Source organism: Dermacentor silvarum, chromosome 11 (assembly GCF_013339745.2).
Source record: "Dermacentor silvarum isolate Dsil-2018 chromosome 11, BIME_Dsil_1.4, whole genome shotgun sequence".
Lineage (NCBI taxonomy): Eukaryota > Metazoa > Arthropoda > Arachnida > Ixodida > Ixodidae > Dermacentor > Dermacentor silvarum.
Window position 1 is genome coordinate 106,606,477 of NC_051164.1, and position 16,575 is coordinate 106,623,051.

At 44.4% G+C, this 16,575-nt stretch overlaps 1 protein-coding gene across 1 annotated transcript in view; it reads left to right on the top strand.

Annotated features, from left to right (window-relative positions):
- The window catches only part of LOC119433358 (rapamycin-insensitive companion of mTOR), a 61,903-nt gene extending 54,709 nt beyond the window's left edge, over positions 1 to 7,194 (top strand). The window contains exons 26-27 of the mRNA XM_037700517.2: positions 2,494 to 2,632; positions 5,108 to 7,194. Coding sequence (XP_037556445.1) covers positions 2,494 to 2,632; positions 5,108 to 5,188 — 220 coding nt within the window. The 3' untranslated portion in view covers positions 5,189 to 7,194. The remainder of the gene's footprint in view (positions 1 to 2,493; positions 2,633 to 5,107) is intronic.
- The last annotated feature ends 9,381 nt before the right edge of the window (positions 7,195 to 16,575 follow it).

Genomic DNA, 16,575 nt, shown 5'->3' on the forward strand with positions numbered 1-16,575 from the left:
AGTAGTAGTAGTAGGTAGTAGTAGTAGTAGTAGTAGTAGTAGTAGTAGTAAACAACTTTATTGCAGAAAACATCGGTTTCCTACGAGTAGCCTGTGTGGTATTCCCTGTTTTGAGTAGAGTTCCAGTGGTTGCTATGTGTTAAAACATTACTTATGGCACACATCATTTGAAAGCTTTAGAAAGACACTCATGTCAGGCTATTCTGTGTGACATGACTCAAAAAGGTTGTAAATGTTTTTGCCGGGGGTGGGGGAAGGGGGGTTAATGTGTAGACGTGGGACTTCTTGAATTAAACAGCAGTGAAAAACTAAACCTGTGCAGCTGGTGGAAACATGCTTTTATCTCCCTGTGTGTTTGCCGTAATATCCCGTGTTGCTCACCCGTTTTTTCTCGTAAAATATTGCTTTCAAGTAAAATGTGCCAAGTTAGTGTATTTACTTGTCTAAGGCCAGCACATTGTTTTTCTTAATCATGGAACGGTGCGGCTCCTACACGAGTCGGGCATATGACTACCCGCTAAAACTGCGGACAACATCGTGAATTCTTCTAACAACAGTGCAAGTGGTGGCCACATACTATACACCTATTTATTTTCAAGATTCAACACTACTGATGAAGTTCTGCGTTATTTTTCATCGATTCTGCTCCTGCAATCATCAATACCTCTTCAGCAAAGTCCCTAAGACTGTTGTCCTCGGTGCAGTTCATGCTGTTAGATGCAAGGTGCTTGTGGAAAGCTAACCATGTGTCCCCGGAGAGTCGTCTAATGGTGCACTGAATATATTCAACGCTAACAATTCTGGCACCATACGGTGAACGGAAAGCAAAGAATTTCTTCAACTGCAGTATCATCCTTTCTTAGTCCTAATCAGGGGTTCTCAAGCATGTTCGTTCCAGGGAACCCTGCTAAGCTCCATGAAGCGCCAAGGAACCCCCCCTCCCCCCCGAATTACCCAAATTAAAATGTCCTAATTAGCCGAATGTCCAATTATCCAGGGCATCAAGAAAACAATAAGGGAATGCTTACTACATCAACACGCTTTTATTTACTGAATGAATGAGCAAGTCTTTCTTCTATTTCGCACAAGAGCAGTGTGGCAGCTGAAATTCTCGTCTCATGACTGATTAGAGCTAGCAGCGGCAAAGGCCTCGCGATATCCTTCACGGCACGGGTCTTCATCTGAGACACGCTTTTCACTACCGCACGCACATCCCGATTATTTTTTCGCTAGTGAGCTGGTCGCCAACAAATTGTCCGTCCATCGCGATGTAGCCGGTGCTCCTTATCTTTGACAGCTTTGCACTACGTCAAAGCGAAACTACTGCTTGCCGCAACCACTGCGGACGAAACCGCGGCTGTTATTGATGCGATCATGGATGGTGGCCTTGTGGTTCATAAGGCAGGCGGCCGACACATGCACCAAGTAAAAACAAAACTACCGTTTGCTGCAACAAGTGCGCACGAAACCGCGGTCGCTATCGACGCAATCATGGATGGTGAAGGCACGCAGCTGACGCACACACTGAGTCAAAATGAAACTATTGTTTGCCACAACTGCTGCGGACGAAACTGTGGTGGCTATCGACGCGACCATAGATGGCGACTACGCACTTGTGAAGGGACGTGGCTAGCCGCCAACGCGGTGTTACGCGTGGCGATTAACGCAAGAATAAAGGCTTTGAAGGCAGAATTAGACGCGAAGCGTTTCGGCGTTGCTGCCAGTCACGTATCGCGTACGATTGCCGCTGAGGACCCTAGCCATTTTTGCTCTTTTGCAGCACGCATTTGCGGTGCTCCACGCATTAATTTTTTTAATCCGCCGACGTATACGTCCATGCACACGCAATTGGCACCTACCCTGTCTACAAACAGGAGAAATGCGCATGGTGCTAAGTTACGGCCTCCGAGATTCAAGTGCGAAAGCTTAGGCGCGCTGCCCATGGCTGCCCGTTTTTGGAGGTTGGGTGGCTACAAGCTGCTTGCGGATTTATTACGCAGTTTGTGTGTTGCTGTTACGCACTGTGATGTGCTTTTTGACACTTGGGCATGGGTAATGGGGGTTGTGTGGATCGAGCGCACCTCGTGTTCACCGTTTTAGCCACTTGGCGAGCGCGGGACCACGAAAAATTTATCAGTGGCTCGCGGAACCCCGAGCAGGGGCCTGCGGAACCTACTTTGAGAACCCATGCCCCAACAGCATCAAAGCTGAGAATGTATCCCAAAAGCAGCAACGAATTGTCGTTAATATTTTGTGAGATGAGGCTCAGTGAATGCTAACTTTACCATCTGCCTTTGTGCAAATATTGGCGAATAGCACCACAACGATGGTGAACTAGGTCTAAAGTGGGTGCCTTGTTGTCACAATAGCTATGCAAACCACAAAGTTTCCTGTTGTGTTCTGTGCATGCTTGCTGTGGAGCCACTGTGTTATTGCATATGTTAATCTTTTTGTGCAGGCCATTCAAATACTGTCTTAATTGTTCGATTTTAGCCTGAAGCAGAAGTACCCAAGCGCCTTTCAGGATGTGTGCCTTTACTCTGAGGTCTGTCTACTGATGTCACGGTACCGGTACAGGCTAGGAGCCCGCACCCTGCTCCAGGAACTGTTCTTTGACCTCAGCCTTGAAAAGGTTTGTACTTTGAATATGAGCAGGTATTGTGACAGTCTGAGAATGCAGCATAATTGTACTGCAAGTGCTACAGTGCAGGTGCTGATTTTACATTTTTGGTTTCTGAGTTATCGAAATCTGTTATCGAGTGACAAACAAGGTCATCGTCGTTTAAGTCTCCATAGAGGTTGAGCTTGTTGTCAGCGATGGCGAATCGTTCAAACATTATATCAGTGGGAATGGAAGCACCTGCAGCTTGTAGGTTGTCAATGGATTGATCGTCAGTTGTGCTTTCTACGCTTCGAAGCCATTGGCAGGGATGATGAAGGCGGAGTCAGTGCCATTGCTCCTGACAACTAATCCGTTCAATGAAAATCGTGGCACCACACAGCAGGAATCTTGACAGCGAGCTTCAAAGTAGCTAGGCCAATCGTCGTGGAGGGCACGTCAAAACAAAATGACCACACCAAACACGCTGTACATATTATGGCCAAACACAGATGGCTATGGCTGGCTACAGCCTCGGCTGCCAGTGGATTGGCATGTGAGAACGCTGGTTTGAGGCTGTGGGATAATCAAAATGGTGGCAGCGGTGACTTCTATTAATGCAATTTTGGACCAGCGGTCAAGGCAAGAAATTGGATGTCAAAGGGTTTCGGCATACAAAATGTCAGATGATGTTATACATTAGCTTTGTAGGTTACGTGAAAGTGCTGCGAAGGCGTCTAAATTATTTGTCATGCCCGAAAAATGCATTGTTGACTGTATCCACATCTATTACATCGAGGTTTAACTGTACACACAAGGGTGGGTGCCAGGAGGTGTGGTGGTATTCACTGACCTCGGAAAACCATCTTGTTGGAAAAACCTCCTCAGAACAGACTTACGAAAAGCTTTGTACTTCTTTTATGTGCCATGTTTTTGTCAGGTGATAGGCGACTTCGACATCTTTCTCATGATAAATTTGTGAAGTCTACGCATGTTTGACATATATTGCCACTGTAGATTGAAATATGAACTGGAATCAACTAATTAAAATAACTTTAAACATAATTATTTGAGAAAGTGATGTACAGTTGCTGAGCAGCTCATTTCTGAATGTGGTGTTGTTCAGTATGTGCGAATCATAGCTTGAATATGTAGCTATTGTCACTAATGCACATAAGACTGGAAGCACAAAAGCATGTTTTATTTATTTGGGGAGCCCACATGGCCATTTCCTCCCGCGTACTCATGTCGTTGCGTTCGGACGTTGCGGACACTTTTGAGAGCCGGCGTAGACACGCGAGAAGCACACTATGCCCTCTCCTAGATCTCCCTCACTCTCGCGACACGTGCACCCCCCTCCCGCCCTACATTCCCCAACACACAAGGAAAGGAAAGGTATCCGACGTGCGAAGAGGACATTCCTCTCGCCAAGGTAAAAAGGTGTAAAAGAGCATCCCTGGGGTAGACTCCCTCTCTCTAGCGTCACGACCTCGAACCTGACCACCGACCTAACGGATACCTGCAGCAACCCGCAAGTGACCTTGTTGCCTGACTATCACATGCAACGAGGCAAGCCTATTACCTATTACAAAGTGGACTTTCCCTCTGCAAGTGTTACTTAATGCATGCAGCAATAAACAGTGTTAGAGTTGACACCACTGGTGGCCTTATTCGCCCGAACCCAACGTAGCTGCAATTACATGTGCTACGGGTTGGGGAGTACTACGGAACGACTGTGTTTTCCGAGATCCGAAGCTTGCCTTCAGCTGTAGCCTTATGCTGAGCATACCCCACATTTGGCGCCCAACATTGGGCGCCAGATGTGGGCTCAAACGTACTTTTTGGAGAAAGGAACGACAACACAGTAGTGCAGACATACATGGGAGCATTTATTGCGCCTGTTTAGCACTAATCTAGCCAGCCGAATTATTACCGATAGGACACGTGATGAGCGTGTGACATATCAAGAAAGTCCAACACCCCGCGACTGAATAGCGAGCGAATATGTTAGTCCCCATGCTGGACACTAATGCCTAACCGTTTGCGTGTATGGTCATGCGAACAGTGGCGCGTTAAAACGATCATGTTCGTCCATTCTGGTGCCCTGCTCCTAAGCCTTACGAAGGACGGTCCCATGCACAGCCGGCAAGTGCGTGAAAAGCCAAAGAGGAACCCCAAGCCAAAGGGGAACAGGCTACTCTCTTTTGCGTTGTTAGGTGGTGTTAGCAACGCAACATTTGCCCCCTCTTTTGTACTAATCTTCAACTACACCAACCGCCGTTGGCACCCAGCTACGTGGGACTAGCCGGATTACAGGAGATGCGAGAGCCATGTGGAGGAAACATCGGGGACCCATGAGAGTCGAGCATCCCCACAATTGACATGACTTTTAAATTTACAGATAATACCCAGTTATAGCTGCCTGTGTGCTCATAGACCTGAAATCTAATCACATCTATATATATTTTTAAATCAACATTAGCGGTGATGCCCTTTTTCTTTTTTCAGCAATTTTTTGAGGAGGCAGAATGTATCCTAAGGATACCACACGTTGTGGTAATGCCACCTAAGGAGGAATCAGAGGCTTAAAGGAGTCTTCGCTGACCAAAAAGTGATTTGCGACACCAAAAGCTCGGCGTCGGCACCACTGTCGATGACATCATGATCAAGCGTCGCTGCGTACTCCTTTAGGGGGTTAAAAGAAAAGAATCTACCAATGTCAGATGCAAGATGTCTCCAAATCATGTCATCTCAAGCCAAATGTGAAGACAGATGACTTGTGATCCAATGCTGGACAGCTGCGACTTGCTCAGCAAGTTATGTTTGGCTACTCAGCAAGAGAAGTGCTGGCTCAAAGTGTGGTGGGTGCAACGTTGCTGAAATAAGCCAAAGCATTGTCATAACCTTCCCTCAGTGATTGCAGTCTTCAGCAGTGGCTTGACAGTGCTAAGGTGCACGTTGCTTTGTTGATGAGAGGCCCAGATGTCTGTGGCGTTTATTCCATAGACATAGTATGTGTTGCGGCCTGTTTAAACGCTTATTTAGGATATATAAATGGGGGAGTGGGGGTATTTTGAAATCTGACTGCGTGCAAAGTGTCATGCCCGGATGCCATGTAAAACAGCTGCATTCGGCACTGGAATAGTATTGTGAGGGTGGAGTTATACTTGCATCTTGCACGCCGATGGGCAAGGAAAAGAAGAGGGAGGGTGTTGAACATACCGTATTTGCTTGAATATAAAGCTTCTTTTTTAGCCAGAATTACCGCAGACTGAAAATGCACCTGTTTGAATATAATGCGAGATAAAAAAAGATAGATATTGCACTTTGAAATGCAGTAAGCTCAGCTGTCATGCCAATAAGCTTTACAGGTAAGCCGCTGTATCAATGACGGAAGGTACAAGTCTGTAAACAGTGAGAGCTCCACTTGGGGTGATGTAGGTGGATGGACTTTGTTGGTTGCAGATATGGTTGAATTATGCTTAACTCGTTCACATTACAGTGACCTGTTTTTTTATTGCAACAACTTTTACAGAGATTCTGCTTGTACCCCTGTTTTGTTTATCACCCAAATTTCGCAACACAATGCATTTCAAAGTCTGCATGATTTAGTAAAGCACTTGGCAGTCGTGATTTACTTGGTTTTCGTTTAATATAAATGGTGGTCCTTACTTTTTTTTCTGGACAAGTATGCCAACTGTTTTATTGAATAATGCGAACAAAAGAAATGCAATCTCATTGCGAAATATGAGCGATAAACAATATAGTAGTAAGTGAAAAATGTTGTAAGGTTGTTAGAATAAAAACGCGAGTTGTATTATCGTAGTGTTTCCATATTTTCCTGGTAGTCGAAAGCAAGGGTGCATTTACATTTGTGGTTGCATTATATTTATGCAAATACGGTATCTCTTTCATGTTGTTATGTAAGTTAACCGTGTGCACTTTGACACTAAAGGGAGAAAGTGAGTGAGGATGAATAGCAACTTGTAGCTGTGACTCGTCTATTTTTTTGTCACTGCATAACCAAGAATTCAAAATGTGCCAAGCTGCTTTGTAAATTTTTCTCAGGTTTGCCGTTTCCCTTATCCCGGTGTGGTGCTTTTACAGTTACCAGTACATGACGCCTGTAAATATGTAAAGGGTTTCCAGCATGTGTACATAGACCCAGGCGTGCCTTTTGCTGGTATACATTGGTAAGCATGCTCGAGTTTTTGTATTTATAAAAAAAAAAAATTATTGTCTTTGTTGTGGGGATTGTTCTAACGTAGTGTTAGCCGGTGTGTTAGTTTTGGGTTACAAGAGGTGTTTCCTTTTGTTCTTCTTTTGTGTGTGTGTTTCATTGTTGTAGCTTATTTCTACTTACATTTGATGAAAATAGTGGAACTTGTCAATGCTGCTTTTTGTTGTTTATTTGCTGGTTTATATGTAGCACCAAGATAGAGAAAAAAAGTGCTAAGTTATATAAGGGAGGATGTTTATTGCTGAAGAAACCGTAAACATGTTCTTTGCGAGTGATATTTTTTACCCGTGTGGGGGGCAAAAGCAGTTTGAAGTTGTATGCAAATATTTTAGCATAAAGATGTGTCTGGTCATGATGGAGGCATACAGCCGACCCATAATTATTGAACCTCAGATAATTTGAAATTTGGGGTAAGTTAAGGAATTCTCTAAATTTTGGCTAGCCCACTGTGTTGTTCATGCATTTTGAAACTGCCCAATTACAAAAGTACTGAAAGTTGGGCGAGTTGGTAGCTATTCATCTTGAATAATGCCTGTTTGTCACCTTCGCCTTATTGTCCTCGTTTCTTGTGTGCGCGCTGCAGTTTCAAGATGAATGCCCAATTACAACAAAGATTTTGGATAGCTCAAGTTCTTTGCCTTCCCAGGGCAGACGAAAGGGCCAGAAATGGCTACTTAGAGGACACTCATCAGGCAGCAAAGACAGTTATTAACCTAGGCTATGTTGGTAGATTAATTTACCCTTACATTTACGAAGCCACCTTGAAGTTCCTTCTCAACTAACCATGTCAAATATTGGCAGTATCTGCTTGGCGCTAGTCAGTTGTTAGTGAAGTATTACATTGTATTCTAATGTGAGTTAAGACTCGTTCCAACAATTTTTGTAGACTTTTACTGCACAGTAAAAATTCAGGTGCAGGAAAATATACCGTGAAATCTGATAAGTCGTACTGATGCCAACGGTGCGGTGGTTTGGGTGTGAACTGTTAAAGAAAATTGACCTTGCTTTCATTTCACTCCACTGGTTATCTGTTGGAGCAATTCAAATAGTGTTTTGGAAGAATAGTCTGCCATTCTATATTCTGGCCCTTTAACGGCCAGGACTTGCCTGCACTTGATATTCAGGGTGTCATGCATGTTGGGCACGACTATGAAATGGCACTATACTCCCACTGTACTCTGCGGCAATGAGGGAAAGCTACAGAGGGTGAGGCGCTCTTGAAAACAACCCCAGAGTTTCATTCACGTTTGTGTGAGCTGTTGAACAGAAAACATAACCATTATAATCCTTATAGGTGGTCAAATAGTAATATATCCGAAACAAATCAAATATTCATTAAAAAAAATTACCTTGAAATATTGAATCGACCACCGAATATTTTTTAAATTTCTAAGCAAAGTGAAATACAATAGAACCCCGCTGTTACGTTCCCGGGTGCTGCATTTTCCCGGCTGTTACGTCGTTTTCGGCCAGTCCCAGCACAGCTGCCATAGAACCCAATGCATTGGTAACCCTGCTGTTGCGTCGCAACTGTGGGACCGTTCCCGCATCATAAGTTGCGAACTGCCACCCCGCGCCGGCCCGAGCAGCCATTTTGACTTTTCATGTCGCTTGGCTTGGTGGCTTGACGATGGCATGGGCCGTATTTTTGGTTTCCGCCAGCAAAAGTATGGCCTTTGAGACCCGTATTTGCTATCTAAAGATGGTGTCTAGGACGCGTTGCGGCCCTAAAATTGGTTTTGGCTCGTAGATGTTCCGTAGAAAGTCCAAGGGCGATAACACCGTCGCCGCGCACCGTATGCTGTATGTGCAAGTGAAAGCGTGCGAGGGGAGCCGACAACCGCATGTAAATCTTGCGCGCAAAAGAAAAAAAAGCAGGGAGGAAGCGCGCCTTCTTCCGTTGTGCTCTGGCATCAACTGCGTACTGTGTGGCGGTGTGCGGTCGCGCGGGCCGTATCTTGAATGCGATCTGCATTGGGGGCAGAGTTTACGCAGTGTAGGTGCGTCGGCGGCTCGTAGCTTTGTGCGTGCTGTGTGTTCTCGGCGCTCAGTTTGCGTTGAAGCACGAAGGTCACTTTGCTCGCTTCTGCAGCAGCGCTTAAATTCCTCACGCCAGCGTTTGACAGCACGTATCTGCGCTCATCGAGTGTGATGTGTTCATGTTTGCGTGTGGGCGCTGACACCATGCTTGTTAATATATAGTTAATAAGCGAATGTTTACAAGTTTATATGGACGATAAAACTACTATTCTTACTTTGTATAGCTGTCTACTAATTTGCTATCGCAATCGATACTTCAGCTGTCGGGCGAAACTACGACTTTTTTTCACATGTAAGAATTAAAATATTGTTGCGTCTAAGTGCTTAAAAGGGACGTGCGGATCAAAAGGAGAAAGACGAGGAGGACGACGACTGTGCAGCGGCCATTCCTGCTGTTCGTAGCCTGCTGTTCCTGCTCTAGCACGCCTAAATAAACCCCTTTTCCCCGTGCTTGTAACAAATTGGGGGACGGTGCGGGGTACACCTCGTAACCACGGAGCCTACGCTGCACAGTCGTCGTCCTCCTCCTCTTTCTCCTTTTGATCCGCACGTCCCTTTTAAGCACTTGGACGCAACAATATTATTATGTGCAGTTCAACACTACTCCCATTTCTCAATTTTTCCTGTTTCCCGACTCTTCGTTTCCTGGTTCTTACGTTTTTTTTTAACGGTCCCGTGAAAAACGTATCAGCGGGGTTCTACTGTAATATAAAAATGTGCCGAGTAAGCTTGATAAAAAAGGCTTATTTTCATTATTTGGCTCGTGCATCTAAGGCCACACACAACTGGACAACTTGTAATTTATAAACAATCCCTTTTACTTTCCTGGGGCACCATGACAATGACAGCAAGGAAACAAGGGAACAGTACGTCACCACATGCACATGTGTTCATTAAAGAAGAGAAGTGTGATACTACAGCACCATACATTGTTTTAATGGGTGTGGTGAGACTGCCTAAATCAAGACAACAAATTTTTAGGCTGTGTAAGTGACGCATTCTTATTGAATGCCGGGAACTTATTGAGCAGAAATTATCTGCCCCCTGCATTCACTCAGGAATTGATGTCTCAAGCGACAACTGTGGCTCTCCTGCAGCAGAATCACTTCAAACACTCCCGACTTGCACTGAATTACTCCAAGCACTCATGACCACAGAGTAAGATAGACAGGAGCACCGGCTCCACTCATCTGGAAGTGACAGATTCTGAAACGCCGGTTGCCGGTTCACAGTACATTTGCCTACCCATGGAAGGGAAAAGTGAAGGGGGTTGCTGCTCCAGTCAATGGATCGAGTGGGCATGCGGCTGCACCAAGCACGGCTCTCTCTGCCGTTGCTATAGCAACTGTGCACAGCTGTCCTTGGCAACGCTCCCACACCTCGTTGCACGTTCGTTGTGTCGTTTGCTCGGCGCATGGCCTGATGCCAGTTCTATGCATAGATATTGTGGTTCACGGAGAGACGTTAGCAGACGAAACATGTCTTCATTTTATTTCAATTCATTTACTCATATTATACCTTACAGGCTCCATGCTGGGCCTGTATTAAGGGAGGTTACGTGGAATTGTGCTAGGCTCAGGAACAAAAAAGACAGAAAAACAAAACGATATACGAAGACTATACAAGAAAAAAGTGCTAGAAAATGGGGGAGGGGGTATACAACGGCAGTCTGTGCAGTTTCGAGCTATGTCGGAAGACAGTGAGAACAAGCTTTTAGGACAAAGGTGTCTTTTAATAACTGTTTTTATCTTCCTTTTCTCGCGACGCTTTTTGGGTTGCTTGGTTCTCTCTGTACCTTGTGGTGGGCCCATGAAGGCAGAAGCTTGACTTTTTCTGGATGCAGAAATTGCTCAGGCAAAAGTGAATTTTGAATTGCACTCAAAGAGTTTGTGATATTGTCATTTCTTGCTGTGGAGCTGCTTGTGCCACTTTCTTCAGCAAAATATTCGTTAAAAGGCATATTCAAACCATTCTTTTCTCTTAACAAATCCCTGTAGCCTTCAGGCTGCAAATTGTGGGTATCTTCTTGAAGGCAAGGTTGAGAATTTTTCATTATGGCACTTGCCTGAATAAGGGAATGCACCTACAGTGTGTGCAGTTGTGGACAAATTGTTGTCCCTCTGCCTCTCCGCATTGGCGTCTCGTGGTTGCTCCTGGTATTCAGCACCAGTGAGTTGCGCCTGGCTTCCCTCGAAAATTATAGAAACAGCTCCCTTTCAAAGTCGATCAAGGGACTTTCTTTTCGTCTGGCAGGACATTCCCTTTATGTTCACTGTAGTACTTATAAAAAATAAGGTGTTACTCGAAAAATCGCACACATATCTTCTTTTGCTACAAGTGGTCACTTACTTCCAAGAATTTTCTGTTACCACTGCTGCTGCAGCAGCTGTGGATCAGATGGTGCTGCAAAGAGAGAAAAGTTCTCCCGTCCTTTGCCATACCTGGATTCATAGCGGGGCACAAAACACTCAATTGCTGTTCTGTTGTTCCGCCTTTTCAAGCACGAGTACCAACATACCTTGTTCCATCGGACATGATTAAACATACTGCACGCATAGTAAACAAAGTGCTGAACCCGAAAAGTACGCAGCACATAACCTTCACTTCTGCGCAGACTTTCGGACGTGAAAAATGGGTACTTCTGCTGTGCCTTTTTTACGACTTTATTATTCGTCTTTCTGTAGGGATATGCACAAATGCTTTGCAAAGGTCCGTAAAAAGCAGGGGCTTGTGTTCATTTGCATTTTTCTTTATTTGTGCACATGTAATTTTGTGTTCGATCGCTGTCGAATTGAGACACCGTGGGCCTGAGTTTCTAGCAGATGACAAGCTCGACGCGTGCCGCCCTCCTTCTCCGCCACTATAGCGCATGCGTACATGGAAGCAAGCTGTGAAGTGGTTTTCCGTGCCTCAGCAGACGGTGCTACGCAAAGAGTGTAGCAGAGTCAGCTGGGCTCGGAAGGAGAGAAGAAAGCTTGTGTGAACGCTAGGAAGTAGAGCGAAGGGGGGAGAACAAAGGAGTGAGCTAGACGCCTGGCATCCGCGTTTCACGATTTGTCCCGAGCCAATCCGTTGCGCGGTGGCAGAGTTGGCGCTCCTGCTATCTTGCTCTGTGCTCACGACTTACACCGGCCTTTCTCCCCTAAGACATCAAGTGTTATCCTTTTTATTTGAACAGGAACGAAAATTCAATTTCAAATAGTGAATTCTCGATCGAATACGAACTGAGTATCAATTTGGAATTGTAACACATTGGCACAGCCCCAATAATTATCGTATTTACTACTGCACTTATGTTAAAATAATGGTGTAAAATATGTCACTCAGTGCTAAATTTTAATTTTTGTTTCTGCTTTTCACTTTCATGTTTTGGCAAAGTGGCAAGCTACACACTAGTTCAGCATCTGTTCTTAGAAACTGAAATGTAGAAAATGTTGCCAAATTCTGTAGGACTAATTGGCACAGTTACACATGTGCACAATCTCGGCCTCTGTAGCTTTTCCTTCATCACCACAGAAAGTTGTGCGTGTGTATAGCAACCAGGGGTGCATTTCTGGGCATTGTCGAATTTGCCATCTTGTCAGCTCTCATTGGCTGACGGTGCGACTATGCCCTTCTCTCATTGGCTCATGAGGCAAACATGGGGGAATTTGACAATGTGGGGGAGTTTGACAGTGTCCAGAGTAGCACACCCGGTCATTTCAGAAGTGGCTGTGTATTACGTACAGCAGAACTCACTCTAATATTTGCCTCACAAGACTGAAGTAATAGAATGTATGATTGCGGGGCAAGTTTTATAGAGTGTATGGACAACGCTGTATAATCATGTCAAACCGAACTAGCCTGCCAGCATGCCCCTATCAAAAAGAATGCAGTTGCTGGGAAAACTTATCGCATGAACCTGCTGAATGTTCTGTTACTCTGGTAACATGAGAGTTTTGGTGAGTTAGTTGGTGTTAGTGCACGTGATTATCGTCTCCTGTTTTTGTGTGTTGTGGCACTATACAAAGAAATGGTGGATGCTGTTACCATCATGGGGGTGGACTTCAGCGATGTTGTAACTGGGAAGACGTATTCACAAAAAATGCATTATCGAGAATGCACCTGTTTGTATTGCTGTTCTGGTCATAGAAGATCATTTGAATGTGGCTGGATGGGTATCTGTGTAAGAAGGTCATGGCCCTATTTGGACAGGTGCATAAAGTTTGGATATTTTCAGACCTGTGAACCTTGACAACTCGAAAAATACTACAGTTAGAGCTAGAAATGCTAAAATTTGGGAACAAGTACTATATAAAGAAACATTGGCTACTCAAGATTTTGACTGCTTAATATTTTTGAATTAATAGGCTTGTTATGTAGAGATGCTGTGAACAGGCTGTAGAATGACCTGCGCACAGACAAGCAGAAGCAGTGGTGCAACAGCCAAAATAAGATTTGGAGCAATTTTTGGAGCAGGAAAATCTTGCTTTTGGGGCAAGAAAATCCAAATTTGGAGCAGATTACGGGGGAAAAAAAACACTGTTTTGGAGCACTAAATCCCGAATTTGGAGCAGTTTCACAAAGAATGCTTACTCGTAAAACGCCATAAAATTTTCCCCGCACAATAAACGCACCCCCCAACTTGGCACAGGATTTCTGGGAAAAAAAAAAGTGCGTTCATTATGCTAGTATATACGGTAATTCACATTAGCAGCGTAGGTGAGGGCAGGGGCGCTATCGGAGATCGTTGTTCGGAGCGCGCGTTCAGTTTCGCCGTGCACGGTTGACCTAGGCCACGCCCGCCGAAATTGAACGCGCGCTCCGAACAACGACCTTGATCGCGCCCTAGCACTGCACTGCACACAACTTTTTCCGCCAAACACGTGGAAAGTACACATGCATTTCTTTGCGAGTGGTACCCTTTCGTTCTTTTTTTTTTTTTCTGACGATATGTCTCGACGTTTCGGCGGTAGTCGAAACATGCAGCGACTGTTTGACAATCTTTTGACGTTTCGGCAGTGTACAGCAAAAATCAGCACCATTTCATTACCACGGTGCCTGTTGCCGCGTGGAACCGAACCCTTGCTAGTTTTGTGCATTGCGTCGCCTACAAAGCTCACGCAGTCAGTGCCGGGTCTCTTGCTGTACCTTACAAGTAAGTTTCTGGTGGAGTATTCGTACCCGCTCCGCTCGTGACCGCATGCACAGATACGGCGAGGATCTTGTTGAGTCAACGCGGCAATGGCGAACTGCTTTCGTTACTGCAAGCAACGCGCATTCCGCGAGATTTTACTGCATATACAATACGCCGCACTGCAACCAGCAGCGAAAATATTCTTAGGCGCCTACCACCAAACATGCCAACGTCTCGTCTGGGCACTCCAGTTTGGATCTCGTCTGCGCTACTGGTACTGTAATGGCGTGTCAAACTGCAAGTTGCCAACACGGCCTTTATTTCCCACTAAAACTAGCGTAACCAAGAAATTTCGCGGCCGGTCTGGCGTTTTGGCACAGCGTGGCGCATTTTTAACATATATTGCGGTTTTGGCGCAGCTCAGGTGAAAATACGAAATTGTATCGCAATGGCGCAGCTGTTGCACCCCTGCAGAAGTATTCATGAAGTCTATAAAAAGTTCATGTAATGGAAGCCAAAATTTTTGTTGCTGTTATATACCTTATTTCCCTGAACTGGGTGACAGTACTGCGGGTATGTTCAAATATATTCGAGCGGGTCAGAAAAATCTGGCTCTGAAAAATCGACCAGCGACTGTATTTGTAATCTTTTGAGGTCACTTTTTCCCAAATTAGGCACAAATCAAGATCTTAAAATTATTAGTGTTGTTATGGCAGTCATGAACAAGCTCTAAAAATTGGGCACGTTACAATGAAATCGGAAAAGTTGGTAGTTATGTAGTTGGTTCACGTTCAACATTGTACACACAGTGCAGAAGACAATACAATAGGATGCATTGTGGATGACACAGGTGTTTTTAACTGTACTTTATTGAACTTTGAAGCTGGGAATAAGTGATCCTCGTGAGTTTGATGTTAACATGCATCAGCTGTAGCTTGCTAAAAAAAAAGATTAAGGCCCTCGCAGTTACGAACTGAAAGCCATGTGTGATTGTTGTTAAATTTGTGGATATATTCTTTTACCATCCAAAACAGAATGTAGAGTATTCAACCTTGCATGCATTGAGCAGTGCTGAACTGACATTCATACAGAGTGTGCAGGGTAGCTTATTATTTATCCACTTTTGATGTCCGAGCCTTTCTATGCTGTTCAAGCTGTTGCTCACTCACAGCGAAATAGATGTAGTAGCATGTTTCTTGCTTGGCTGGTGGTCTTGTGTCCTCGGCAATAGTGGATTAGTCAAATTGAACTTGCTTGTCACATCCATTTGAGCTCTGTTGCCAATGCAGTGACTAGTAGTTTTGTGTAACTCATTATGACAGAAATCCAAACAAAACAGAGGCTCACAGGAAGATGGAGTCTTGAAGTGAGCAACAGTGAATGTCTCCGGCTGAGCTAATGATTTGACTAGGGGACTTGTCAAAGCTTGCTCTGACTTTCCTTGATGAAGACGGGTCCCATTGTTGAAATGTTAGCTCCAGCCTTTGAATCCCTTGTTTGATTTCTTACCTACGACAGGGTGTCCTGAGGTGGACAGGTACCATATTTTAATGTGTATTATATATGCAAGGAATATAAGTTAAAAAATGAGTTATACACAAAATTTACCTTGTGGCGGTGTCGTCGGGGCTAAGTGTTTGCCATGAAGCCGTGTTGTGTTTCGACGGGGAACAGCACTTCGAGTGGCGATGATTGAACGTGTGCTTATGAAACTGTTTGTGGAGCTTGGATTTATGCCGGTAATTGTGCGGCATTGTTTTTATATAAAAATTCGAGCATTGTTGTTTGTGCAGATTTATTTGTCCTTTTCTATAGGGCTGTAAATGCGTGTGTGTGGGGCAGGGGCACATATGTGCAAAAATGTAGTTGCTAGGACAGAAGATACATGTGGCCCTGTTTGCTATCTGCGACCAAAGAAGTGGGAAAGGCAAAAAACAAAAATTGCAGTCAATTCATCTGCAGGTAATGTGCTTGTCCATTGTTCAGCTTGTGCACAAAGTTTGTTAGACAACCTAATATTTTGCTGTAATTCGACATATGATGTGTAGCGGTAAACTGAGACATTGTATATTTTAAGAAACCTTGTTCCCAAGTGAAAAATAAGTAACCTGCATTAGGGTTTTGTTTCATGTGCCTTCCCTGCCAAGTGCGACGTTGACTTCCAGAATGAGAGCTGTAAATATATTTCTACTATTTTCCTATGTGTGCGGAGGTCTGGATATAGTAGTTCTTTTGGCCTATGTGGAAAGGCATTGGTTTTCTTTCTCACCACCTAAACATATCAGATGATAGTCTTGTTTGAAAAGCTCCTTTGTAAATATTAAAACTTCCATTTTAGTGAAACCAGAAGGGAGTGTTGTCTTCATCTTGCATGCTCAAAAACCTTGACATCATTGCTGCTTCTAAGTACAGCAGAACATGCCTCGACAATTTTTTTTTTTAATACGAAATATACTAAGGGTGTGCAAATAGTGAAACTCCAGCTTGAGCTGAATGGCAAAATGGTGCCAGAAGTTGGCATGTGCATGTGTGCATTTTTCTGAAACGACCCAAGCATTTATTATGTGCCCGCGTTCAAGG